The following is a 14,376-nucleotide window of genomic DNA, read 5'->3' on the forward strand; positions in this document are numbered from 1 at the left end:
CGTAGTTATTTATAGTAATTTAAAATACCTTGAAAAATATTTATGACTTTGCAAAAAAGAAAAAAAGTGGCTTGTTTATAACAAGGTCTACACATGTGCTTTTTTTTCAAATATAATTTAGTTATTGAGATAAAGATTTTAAAATATTTTTTTAATAATTTAAATTGTCGTAATTTGATTTGTCCGAATTTGAATTCTCATGTAACCCCAAAGTATTCCACAAAATAACTTAAAGCTACTTATTAAAACACATTTAGGAACGTTTTTTAAATAAAAGCATACATGATTATACTCTACGAGAAACTAATAACTATAACTTAATAGTATTGAAAGATTATAGTAAAAAAGCTATTACGGTTTTATTTTATATACGTAAAAATTTAAATTTTCAAAAAAAAAAAATTATAAACAGCAGTGCCTTCAAAAAATGCATTTTTGGGTTTAAGAATTAGTTGAACGAAAATTAAAATTTACTTTAGAGCTTGCAAAAAGTTATGTAAACACTATCTTTTTAAATAACTTTAATTTGTTATTTCACTAAAACTCACCAATTTATTAATAATACTTATTTTAATTAGCAAGCTGAAATTCTTTTAAATTACAAAATGAATGTAAATTCTAACACAACTTTTAGAAAACATTTGAATAAGAGTGGGATTTGAAGGAAAACTTGACAACTCTATGATAAAGATAAGAGTCTAACAGCAGACAAAAAAATTTTTGAACAAAATTAAATTTATGCAATTTTATTTATCAATAACACAAAAAGTATAAGGGATAAATTATTTTAATTCAATAACTAAACATATAAAGTACACCAGAAAACAGATAATCTAAAAAAGTATCAAATAAGGGGAATGAATAAGTTTTAGGTGATTTTAGTTATTAACATTTCTTAATACTTTTTTTAAATTTACTTCTTATAGAAAAAGAGTATTGGATGAAACGCCGTTACTTGAAATAAAGTTTTAACACAAGAACATCTGTGGTATATATTCTGATAAGCTTAGCTTATCAGGATCTCCAGGATTTAACGCCTTTTAACGTTACATCTTATCTTTTATTTATTTTTTTTTTGGGATAAAAATCGATTATTTTCTTAACAAAAATAATTCAAGTAGAGAACATTTAAAGCCATGCTTTATGAAACTAAAAAAAATAAATGTTTAATATTTGATCATATTTAAAAATTGGCTTTTTAGAATTGAACTATATTATAATTTAAATTTACCATTAAAACCACTAACAATATATCAACATAGTAATTGAGATTTTTAAAACTGCCTTACTTACTGAAATTTAGACTTATTTATAAAAACATGATAAAAAAATATTAGACGATTTTATATTTTAAATTATACTAAAATTATACTAAAAACTATTTATAATTAAGAAATTAACGTTAAAAATAGTTAAGAGACATTCTACTACTTATACAAAAATATGGTTAATAAAAGTAGAAGTTGCTTTTGAAAAATACTTTAATTTAAAGTAGTGAAAAAAATGTAAAGTTTTGTATAAATCATAAGTTCAATATTTTCTTCACATTCTGTGGTAAGTCTCCAGATATTGTTGCAAATTGTTGATAGATAGCTTGAGCTGTTTTTAAACTTTCTTCTAAATCGATATGTTCTGCCATTTCATTAATGTGTTTGAGTATTTCATTAAAACCACACTCTTCTTTTAGTAGATAGGATCTTTGTGAATCTAACAATGCTAAGCAGTAGACAAGGTGAAAATTTTTGCAGGGATACTGAGTCCAAAAAACTTCCCAAAGCTTTTGTATATTTTCATAGTCAAATTCTCTCTTGAATCTAATCAAAATCCATCTAAAACAGAAAAACATCTCAGATGAGTCTTTATTGTTGAGATGATCCCAAAGCTGAGGGTCATAGAACTCAACTAAAATTTGAAGATCTCTTAGCTGTTTAGTCATCCCTTTCTGACTCATGACAAAGTTATCATGCATTACTTGCATGTATCCAACGAAACACCAAAAGGCATCAGATTCATTTTTTAAAACCTCAAGTATTACAGCAAGCAGATCACTCATACCTTGAACATAACCTAGATCAAAGTCATACATGCAGTATGTATTAAGTATTTCTTGAAGCTTTTGTAAGCCCCAAGAGTCAAGCTCTTCAAAAAATTCACGTTTTCGGTCTGTTCTTGTAACATCTTTTTCAATTAAAGAAAATCTTGAACTTAAATCAGTAAACCTGTTTAATTGATCTTTTGTGAACATTTTCCATTGTGATTTCATACAATTATACTCTTCTTCTTTCAATTTTTGGTATTTTTCATTTTCTTCCTTAGTTTTTGACCAATCATACAAACCAAGCTGGTATTTCCAAACTTCTTTCCTTAAACTGCCCTCAATTGACCCGAGAAAAATTCTCTGACTTACCTCATCTGGTTTATTAATTCTTCCTTCTTTATCTTTAAATCTAATCCACTCATCATCAGATAAAGGTGAAAGTCGAAACATTTCTTCTGTTTCTTTTCTGTCTGGAATTTCACAGCATGTTATATGTTCAAAACCATTTGTGTTATCATCATCACTATTTGAAATCTGAATTCTCTCCTTGCCTCTTTGAAATCTTGCTGTAAAATTGTCATTCTTATGATGAGGAAAATGTTTCAAGATTTGACCCTGTTCTTCGGCAGGTCTTTGATATGGAGGGTTTTCAACAGGATTAAGAAAATCAGTAAGTATTGAAGTCATTTTACTTATTCCATTGTAAGCAGTACCGAAAATTGGGCTGTGAAAAAGTGCGTTCTCTTTTGTTTTATTTTTATTACTTCCTTCAGAAAAAATATTTAACTCTTTAAAAGTTTTAGTTAGGGCTTTTTGATTTTTTTGAGACACATCAAACCATCCTCCACCCTGATGGGAATTAACCAAGAAAACATGATGTTCTAAAACTTCTTCAAATTCATCATAACCATAATTATGAAAATTAACGTGGGGTAGTTGCTGACCGTCTTTTAATTGAAATAAAATATACTTCCATCCAGTATGTTTTTTACTAGATTTCTTTAAGCGTTTTAGCTCTGTTACTGGAAATTTAAAGCTATATTCAAAGTAATTGAAACCTTTACCTTTAACTTCTTCTTTACTACAATTTAACTCTGTATCATTTTTACAATCTTCCTTTTTATTTTGTATTTCATCACAAGTGTTTAAAGGAGCCCATCTTATATACCAAACACTATTTTCTTCAAAAACAGAAAGAACTCCTGCAATAAACCTGTCTTCCTCTATTTCAGAGGAATAGAGGTGAATAAACACACCATCTTGGTTATATGCTTTTTCATAATCAACTTTATCAGCAACATAAGATGATTCATTGTTTGTTTTGTCTTTAACGGGGTCCATTGCTAGTGTAAAATTTTTGTTTACAAAAAATAATATGTTTTTTTTATTGTTTTTAAAATGTTGTTTTTTGTTATTTAATTATTAAATATCTATAAATCTATTTTAGTTTCAACCTAAAAATAGTAACTTCGTTTAAATATGTTAAAAACTAAATACTTAAAAATTCATAACTACTCATAAAAATACTATTTTTAATGTTTATATCAGTAAACGTTAACTATATTGAAATAAATGTTACAATTTTGTGTGTATCAATTATGTACCAAAAACTTAGTTTGGTATAAAGTATTTTTGTAAGTAATTTTTTGTTGTATAACCACATTTAAAAGTATATATAAACTTAGTTAAAACTTTTTTAATGTCATAGGAGTCTGCTATAGTAGTGAAATTGCTTGCTTTTGCTTGATTATAAGAGCAATATAAGTATTTCACTAAGGGCTGTAAACATCTTGTGGTTGTTAATAATTATAAACTTTTCAGCTAATTTAAAAGTCTTTCTAACTATCGTTAATATCTTATAAATATTTTAAGTGTGGCTTTTTAAATTGATGATTAGCTGTTATTGAAAAAACATTTATGTCTTGCATAGTTATAGATTCAATGACCCAACATATTTGCATAAGGGCATAGGGGGGTAAACACCCTTTTTTGGATTTTGATCTTACTTTAAACAGTTTTTACTAAGCTACAAGATGCTTATTACAGATTTTAAAAATTCAAATAATTTTTGAGATATAGCCGGTCAAAGTCGGAGGCAACAAAAGGTTCTTTATGGGAGGAGCAAACTAAAACAGCAAATAACTAGAAATCATTAAAAATCTATCTCCTCCTACGTTTTTCGAGATAAGTACCTCAAATTTTCAGGAAATGTTCCTTGCAATATTTTAAAAAAATATGTCGGAACAGAATTTAAAAAAATTAAAAAATAAAAATCTTATAACAAAAAAACTAAATAAAACTGTTTTTTTGTTATTTTTTATATAAAGTTTTATTTTTTAATTTTTAAAAAATTCTTTGCAACAGAATTTTTTAAATATATCAAGGAACATTTCCTGAAAATTTGAGGTAGTCATTTCAAAAAACGTAGGAGAAGTTAATTTTTTAGTGAAATAGTCTATTTTTGCTGTTTTAGCTTGCGCCTCCCATAAGGAACCTATTGTTGCCTCCAAATTCGACCGGCTACATTTCAAAAATTGTTTTGAATTTTTTAAGTCTGTAAAAAGCATTATGTAGCTTAGTAAAAACTATATAAAATAAGATCAAAAACTAAAAAGGGTGTTTACCTCTCCTATGCCCTTAATGTTCTCTGATGTCACCATATTTACTTAATAGATTACATATGTTAGTAAACAATAGCCATAAACCATACATTTTAGTCTGCAGTTGCATAGCTTTGATTTCTCTACAAAATCCACCAACATTTCTTGCTGGGAGGTATTATCTAGCTTTTTATTCTTGGCATAGGTACAAAATTTAAAGATTACTACAAGAAGTTTTATAATATTAAAGGATCACAAACCTGCACTTTTGGAAAAATCTAAATATTAAGTAATTTAGCCATCTTTAAAAAATGCTGGCCAAATAGGTATGACAATTTTAGATAAGTTGATTTACAAAATGAGGAATGTTAGTATTCTGAAATTGAATTATTAAAAAAATACTTAATTTGTTATAAACTGGTTTAAGAAAATTAAACACAAATAAAAGAATATACTCATTAAATTTGTTGGTAGTGATTTCTACCCAACATACTTGCATAAGGGCATAGGGGGGTAAACACCCTTTTTTGGATTTTGATCTTACTTTAAACAGTTTTTACTAAGCTACAAGATGCTTATTACAGATTTTAAAAATTCAAATAATTCTCTAGATTTATTTGCTCTGCTAAAAGCACCAAAATGGGCTAAAATCTCTAGAAACATTAGCAAACACAAGGCTCATATGGTAGTATACTGCTGTAAATCAGCCCTTACTCATAACAATTGTGCATGGAAGAAGGAGGAAATGAGTGACAATTTTTACCTTTGATGATGCAGAATCATTTGAATTGGTTAGGTTGCTAATATACTGTACAAAGTACTGAAGAAATACTTCTTTGAGCAGAACAAATTAAAACTATATAGTTAAATTGGCTTAGTGATCATATAAAGTAAGTCAGGTCAAATAGTTAAGTGGCTCTCAAAAAGAATCAAAACGTTTTTAGCAAATTTGACTTAAAAATCATCTTAGAGTCCAATTTTGTAAACTTGCCTTTTTTTAGATGTAAAAGCTAGATCTCCACAACAACACATATGCACCACATAAAAAACCAAATTTTTAAGCTACACATGTCAATTTAAAATCAAATCACTCTCAATATGTTGTCAATCAATTAGTAAACCACATACATAACTATTGACAATCATATATGGATTCACACTCCTTTAATGCCAGGAAGGGTTAGCTAAAGGAGGTCACATGCTTTAGTATATGCACCACATAAAACATACATGTATAAACTGGTTAAAGACACCATATAGATTAGGAAAAACCTTCTAAACTCCACCAAACTATACTATTTATCAGTCAAGACAATAATTGGCAGACATTTCCTAGAACTTAGTAACTAAATTTATAGTGGAACACTTCTCACAACTAAATGTTTATTAGATAACTGTTAAAAACTTCATACTTGTGCATGTGAAGCATTAAGAGCCATATAGTATTTAATAACAAAAATATTAAAGGGAAGACAGAATTAAGTCTGTACAACTGCAAATAAAAATGAATGATTTATAATCGTTTAATATTTCTAACAAACACCACTTAAAACTTAAAAACACAATTTCAAAATACTTTTAAAAGATAGAAATGAAAACTTAACCATGCACAAACTTTTATAAAAGTTTTATTGCTTTTTTATTATTAGATTGTATGTTTCATTTACAAGGTAGGTGAGTTTAAGTATGGCTTGTCAAGAATTCTTTAAAAACCATTGTTAATTCTTGTTTTCACTCTTTGAACTCAAAAAAAACTTTCTTGAGTTATTCTGGGTTTTTTACAAATCTTTAAAAACTTTTTTTTTTTAAATAAAAAAAATCAAGTTCTTTAACAAAATTGGCTATAAAATAACAAATATTAAAACTAAATTAACTAAATCTTCAAAATTTGAAAAAATATGTCCAGAGATTATTAAAAAAACCTTAAACTATTAGAGTTTTTCATAAAAAAACAAAACTATCCTAATCAGCCTGAGTTTATAAAACAAATTTCAAAATATCCCGAGTTATCTGGAGATTTTCAAAAACTTCAAAACATCCTGAGATATCCTTAGTATCTTAAGTGAATGGCAACCCTGACTTTGATGAAAACATTAATCTCATTTTTTATTGAATATGAAATTTAAATTAACTTTTGAGTTTTTCTAATTGTAGTTATAGGTAATTGTTTTAATATTTGATTAGGGTGGTTTGATCGATTGCTCACAAAAAGGATCTCCGAATTTGGTTTTCTAAATGGGATGTATGTTCTGTTAGGTAAGTATAATTTGATATCTAAAAAGTCCGTTTGAATTAGGCCTGCATCTACTGTTATTTTAAAACCCCATTTGTTAAAAATTTTGTGTAATTCTTTTGTTGTGTTTTCTGTGGTTCTTGGCGATTTAGATTGGATGACCGAAGGCCATCCTCTCTAAAGATACCAAATTCTTCAACATTAAATATATTAGTTTTTTAATTTCGCTTACCATGAAGAGTCTTACCATGTTGCACACTTCGGCTTCATTGTAAGATCCCGTGCTACTGTTAAAGAGGTCAGAGGTGTTTATTTTTTCCCATGTTTTATTTTCATGAAAGATTGTAGACTTGCAATATGTAATATTAATTTTTGGTCGGTGTCTGTGATTGGTGTGAATTTTTCAGCAAATTTTAATCTGTTAATTAAAGTTATTTTTGTTATGGATGGGTAAAATTTAGTGATATAGAATTTTATGAATCGGGTTTTAGGGGTTATTTTTAGTTTATTGAAGTAGTTTATAACGCTTTCAGTGTTTTTCCATTGATTTAGTTTTGAGCCTATTATTGTTCTTTTATTTATTGTGTCTAGTTTAGCTTTTGTGAATTTGTTGAAAAGGGATTTGGAGGGGTTCAAAACTCTACAGTTTACTTAATTTGGAAAATCTTTTTTGTGGTCTTTGATTGTAATGAATGCAGGTTTTTGTTCTATTTTTTAATTTTTCCTTTTATATTGTATTTGTTGATGAATTGTAGGGCAAATATATATATTTTCACCTTTCATAAATAACCTAAATAGCTCACCACCTTAAATTAAGAATATCCTAAAAGTTAATTTGAATTTTGATAAGTTGTAAAATGAGTGTGATTGCTAATTTAAAATTCCAATTTTAAAAAAATTTCCACTATATGTATTTGCTGCAAGAAATCCTGCCTGAGTGAACAAAAGTTAGTCTGAGTTTAACTGAGTTTACAAAATTTTATCTTTTAGTAGTATAAACAAAAAACTAAGAAACATTTAACTTAATTGTGCTGGTAAAGAACATAATTATACTTATGAAAATAAATATAAGAAAAAAATAAATTAATCTTTAAGATAAAAAACATAACTATATTAAAAAAAACAGTCTGATATTAAGGAAAAATATCTTAGTTAGACTGAGTACACACAATTTTTTATAAAATTTAGAACTAGCCTTGGTTACCCTGAGTATGTGGTGACCATTTAGTAAAAAACAAGGTGGGTCCCATCCTATATTTAAAGAAAATAAAGAGTAAAATAAACAGTTAAAACAAAAACTTTAGAAAAGAATTATAGTAGTACCCATGATATTTCTTAATGTGTTTCCGGATGGTGTAGGGATTCTTAAAAACTTTTTGGGTTTAACATCAGAAGATCAAAAGCAACATTAAAAATAAACATCATTTTAAGGTAAACAAACATCAGTCTCAAACTCTACATTTGCATAGTAAATGTTTTCCTGGGAAAAGTGAGTGTGTTATATTATATGTAATTTTACATTAAATAACAAAATTGATTTATGCGTCCAAAAAGTAATAGTTCAACAGAAAGAATAATAAGTATTTATAGATTGTAAAAATTTTTATTGAATTATTAAAATCTAACTGTTAATCAACTGTATTACTTTAATAAAACCTTAATTTAATATTGTGGTAAATAAATAATTTCTTGCTTGACCTTTAAAAAAGTTTTTTGTTGTAGAAGGAAAAATAAGTCTGGTGTTTTTTCTACCATATTTTTTTTTGTTGGACATAATTTGTAGCTAGCTTTATGCATTTTTTTCCATATTATTAGAAGTAATTTTTTTAAGAAAACAGTGTGAATACTTTCAAGTCACAACTGTAGCTACCTTATGGTTTTTATGCTAATTAACATAACTATAATTTTTGCTATCCTTTTATTGTAAAACTTATTTATTGTATCAATGGAATGGAAAGTTATGGCATATCACCTGATCAGAACTTATGTGAACGAATGTGTACGACAAAATGGTTTTTAATTTGTTTAAAAATGCAAAACTAAAACAACTGTAAACTTATTCAATTTGAAAATTACAACACAGTTCAAAAAATTAATCTAAAAAATATATATCTGCAATTGTTAATAAAAAAATTAAGTATTATAAAATATCAAACGTTTTCATTTAAATTTATTACAGATATAAACTACTATCCCAAACTTTTATGTGATTGTTTAATACGTATTTCACTACTTTTCGTCAGAACCTAACAGTAGAACAAAATATAAAATTACGATACGTTTTTTTACTAAAAACACAAAAAGTTAAAACTAACAAAGTAACTAACGCAATAAATAATCAGTATAAACGTAAAGTACTGTTTAATTAAACTCAAATACGACTAACGAGAGCAAAATACATAATTTAACTCAATAAAGACACTTTTTAACCAAACTTCTTTTGTTTGCACAATTCTAGTTTCTCTGAACATATAAAGATAGCCTCCAACTTCACGAGATCAAATACACTGTTGCAATGATGGGTTATTTTAAATATTGATATGTCGTATTTCCTAGCACAATCTCTATTACTATCAGATGTTCTGCAACTGAAGATCTTTTTGCTGCTTTTTTGTTTGCCGTTGTCTTAATTTCAGGTTATTTTTCAATGAGTTTCAACACACAAACAGGTAAATATTCTTTTATCCTGGTTTTTAAATGCCTCGAATTCTGACCGATATAGCTTCTTTCGCAGGAGCAATTAAACTTGTACACTTTACAACTTTTCAAAAGATGAACTCTTAAGTGTGTTTTGCAAAACACATTCATTAAAACATTTACACCAGAAAATGAAAATCACGATGATTTGGCTTTTCTTGACGTTTTAGTTAAATTACACAAGAACCAATTTTTGACATATGTTAATAAAAAGAAAACTTTTACTGGGAACTATTTAAACTTTCATTTATTTTTAAGTATGAAAAGAAAGACAAACTTGATAAGAACTCTCTGCCATCAAGCATATAAATTCTGTTCAAGAGAATTATTTACTGATAAAATAAATCAGATAAAACTGATACTAAATAAAATTGGCTATCCACAAGAACTTGTAAATAAATTTATTAATTTACACCTTAAAATTAAAAACAAAATAATGCCAGCAGGACCGGACAAATGTTCGATTACTTTATTATTACCTTATGTCAATGAGAACTTAAGAACTATAGAGAAAAAAGTCAACCAATTAATAAGTAAAACCTTATCATTCAGCAAAACTGAGAGTTATTTCATTATTTATACTATTGATTAGACCTAGGGGCAAAAATCCGATATCAGAATATAAAAAAGTATGGTAGTTTACCAGTTTAACTGCTTTTGTGAAGATATTTATGTTGGTATGGCTTCAAGGCAGTTTGGTAAAATTATAAAAGAACATACATACTCTAAAAATTATTGATGAATTTCGAAAAATGAGTAATAAGGAAAATAAATCTAAATAATTCATAAATGCTTCAAAAAGATCTGCTATTGCAGAACACCTAATTAATAACCCTGACTGTGCAAGTAATTGTAACTTGAAAAAATTAAAAAAATTTAAAAGCTGTTATAGCATTTTTGATTTAATTAAATTTGAGGCTTTATGTATTTTAATAAAAAAAACCTAAGTTGTGTAAACAAAGTATTTTGATTATACTGTTTTTTTGTTTTCATTAGCATTTTTAAGTTCTTACGTATCTTTTATTCATTGAATTTTAGTTTTATTGTAATTAAAAGTACTTATGTATTGTTAATTACCCTTTGTTCATCATTATTACTTTTATACTTATTGTCTTTTGACGATATTAGCTAGATTGAAACTTTATCTTTATTAATTAGTAAACAACTGAATAGTTAAACACGAACTATCTATTGTTAAAAAAAATGAGTTATGTGAATTTTTGAAGTAAGATATTGAAGTGTCAAGAAAAGTTTTATCTTATCAAAACTTAAATTATTACAGTTTTATAAAGTATAACTTTATTATAAAACATAACATAGTTTTAAAATTTAATTGAAATAAAAATTATAGTTTGAATCTAGTTGTATATTGAGTTCAAAAAACTAAAAATAAGTTTATTGTATACTAACTTGAAAAAACGATTATAAATACAGTTAATCAAAAAATTCAGTACGCTATTATCAGAACTTTGGTTAATGATCATATATTTGCCTGTTTTAACTAAAAATTTCATGCTTGAGTACTTGTGTGACAATTTCATTATAGAAATCTATAAACTTTATTGGTATGCAAAAATTGGGTAGGTGTCTATTTTGCACTAAGGGAAACTTTTGCACAGAATCCTTTTGCACGTATTCATCCTGACTCTAAACATAAACCTATCATAACTGTAACCCTGACCCTAACCCTGATTCTAACCCTAGCCTTAACGCTGACCCTAACTTTAACACTGACTCTTCGTTCTATAACTAGCTAAAACATTTCTGAGTACAACACTAACTCAAACTGTATGTAACTATCAAACCAATTTTTGAAAAACAAGTTTAGTATTTAATATGTAAAAGATTATATACAATTTTTAACACAAAACTTGAAAATAAATAACATGCCATGCGTTTGTATATTCGAGTTAGGATATTTAGAAAATAGACATATCATGTAAATTTTTTTTTTGATTGATTGAGTTTAGATCAAATTTTTTATCGCCAACTAATCAATTTTTTTTAATTTTTGCAACTTATTTGTTATCTAATTTAAAAATTATAAAAGTAAATTTAAAACATTTCAAAATTTTATAAAAATCTGCTTAAAAAAGTATTATAGATTAATAGTAAAAAATTAATATTATAAAATAAGGTATAATTGTTTGGAAGATAAAGAAAAGAATAGATCCGCAAGTAGTTACTGACTGTACTATACCTATTTACGGAAAGTCTAAATAACGAAATTTCTTATCAAATTATTAAAGTATGTATACTAGTTTTAAATTTATTTTTTATACTCAAGCAATTTTTATTTGATGAATTTAAAATTTATGATATTTTACTTCAGTAATATTGTCTAAATTGATATAAAGTTTAGTTAATGTATCTCCTACTTTTAATTTTTTTTGTATATCTTTTTATTTATTTGTTTAGACTTTTATGCTTTATACAAAACTTGTTTACTTATTTGTATTCAGATATTATGTACATTTCTAAAAATATTTTTTTAAATTACATACTTTAACATTATAAAGTGTTTTTGTCATAATTTAAAGTCAGGTCAGTGGTCGTCAGCCTGATCAAAGTTAGCGCACACTAAACTTCAGAAAAAAATTTGTACACCCAAAAATGTAACTTAGTGCGCCGCTAGCGTTTCTTTATACATTACCAATGGCGTATTTAGAATGGTTTCCTGTGCGACCCTTAAAATCTGAAATAAACGTAATAAAAAAGCGACTGAAATGGTTTTATTTTAAAATATTTTGCTAAAATTCATATCAAGTAAAGTTAAGTTCAAGGTCGGCAACACGTTGCACGTGGGCCAACTGCAGCCCTCAAAGAGTGAATATGCGGCCTGCGAAAGGTGATTCTGAAGCCCGTGAGCTTGTTAATCTGACACACTGAAATCTATATTTTAAGTAAAAAAGAAAGGATTAATTCAAATTATAAAAAGATTTATTAAAAAGAATGAAAAGAAGACTTGAAAAAAAGGAGTGGCCTTAAGTTAACTTTTAAGCATGTTTGTTTTGGTGCTAGGTGATAGTTAAGTAATTAACTTGCTAAGCATAACAATAATACTTTATATACAGATAGAGAGTTCATTAAGACAATATTTTAATTTTTTTTAATAACCCCTATATGTGTATTTAAAACTCGTACTGACTTTTTTATAAAAATATTTAAAACTTAAGCTTATTAATTTTACACGTGTGTTAAAAACTTAAACTGCGACCTTCGAAGTAATTTAAATTTAGAATTTGGTCCGCGAGTACCTCCAGCCTGTCAACCCCTGGTTTAAAAAATGTATAAACTATAGAAAAATATATAATTTTTAAAGTTGCACAATTTGATAACAGAAACTTTTCATTCAAAACTATCTAATCAAAAGTGTTTTGAAAAACTATTAATAAATGATTTTACATTTTGAAGGGGTTTAATTTTTAACTTAAGAAACTTTCGAACACATCTTTTACTGTTCTATTTTTCATAACATTAGAAAAACCATGAATTTATAAAACTATAAAAACAGTTTACTTTTTTCATTAAGTTGTAAAGTAGTTGTTCACGTCTGCTATTAGCTTGTTTTAAAATATACAATCTTTTTTTGATTTAAATTTTATTTTAAGCTAAATCAAACTAATTAAAACTGTTTGACTAAGTATTTTGTTAATATTATTGAATATTTTTAAAACTATTAAGACAAGTTAATTACTAACTTTGACTAGTACTTTGTTTTTAATTCCTTATGTATGAAATATTTCGTTATTTATGTTAGCCTCACAATGTAAGGTAAAGTTTTCACATTGTCAGAAAAACAGGACTTAGGTTTATATTTAAAATATTTACTAAAAATTAAAAAAATGGATTACTTATCAAAATTTTGCATTCTGTTACTATTACTGGTACTATTTAATTGTTTTAAGTTTAATCTTTTAACATAACTGAGAAATTTTTGAAAGTTATGTAGTAGACAGTTATGTAGTTTTCTAAAGTATATTGTTAGAGCTACTATGTACACAAAATACTCTAATATTAAACAAAAAAAAATTGTGCAACCCTACTAAAAAAAGTCTAGACACGCCCCTGCTCCAGAATATCTAGTGAAGTCAAAACTAGTTATTTTCACAATGACTTCATAAAATGTTGTATTGTTACCTTAAATTCTCATAGCCTTTGAGTGACATATACTTTATATTTTACACTACGTTTTGTAAATTAAGCAATACTAAAGACTATTCATTGTAGTTGAAATAGTTTATTTTGTTCAAAATAGTTATGGTATAAAGTCAAGAGTGATGTAAAAAAAATTCAAAGACCTTTAATTATCACCAAATATTGAATATGAGACTTAAGATAATATTTAAATTATAATGTATAAAGTATTAATCCTTTTTAATTTTAAAATCGGAAATTTAGGTAGTATTTTTCATTGATGATTTAAAAATGGCATTTTTTATACTAAAAATTTTTTATTAAAAATGTATCAAAATAAAACATATTATATAATTTACAGTGCAAATAAGTCTATTTTGGATGTCTATAATTTGTTTATAAAAGTTGAATAAAGTATAGCTGTAAATACCATAAGTATACATCTTTTTAAAAACTAAAAAACACATGTTTTGTTAATTAGTGCATATAATATAAAACAGCGTAAGAAGTAAAAGTTATGCGTTATTTCAGAAATATATTTACTTAAACGTTAACAATAGCGTGCTAATAATAAATTATTATAGCCAAATGTGTACTAACTTAGTTTCGTTTTACTTTTAGTATTGCAACTTTTGTAAACTAAAATTTTTAAACAGAAATAAAGGAACATA

General features: G+C 26.2%; 1 protein-coding gene across 1 annotated transcript; it reads right to left on the reverse strand.

Moving 5' to 3' along the window:
• Nucleotides 1-657: 657 nt before the first annotated feature.
• Nucleotides 658-8,594, reverse strand: LOC145837895 (TBC1 domain family member 15-like). The gene is made up of 3 exons (XM_082945380.1): nucleotides 8,570-8,594; nucleotides 7,104-7,289; nucleotides 658-3,381 (listed from the first exon to the last, which is right to left on the reverse strand). The coding sequence occupies exon 3, from the start codon at nucleotides 3,377-3,379 to the stop codon at nucleotides 1,523-1,525; it is 1,857 nt and encodes a 618-aa protein (XP_082801506.1). The 5' UTR covers nucleotides 3,380-3,381; nucleotides 7,104-7,289; nucleotides 8,570-8,594; the 3' UTR covers nucleotides 658-1,522.
• Between the last annotated feature and the right edge of the window lie 5,782 nt (nucleotides 8,595-14,376).

Source organism: Thalia democratica, chromosome 6 (assembly GCF_965202585.1).
Source record: "Thalia democratica chromosome 6, ktThaDemo2.hap1.1, whole genome shotgun sequence".
Taxonomy (NCBI): Eukaryota; Metazoa; Chordata; class Thaliacea; order Salpida; family Salpidae; genus Thalia; species Thalia democratica.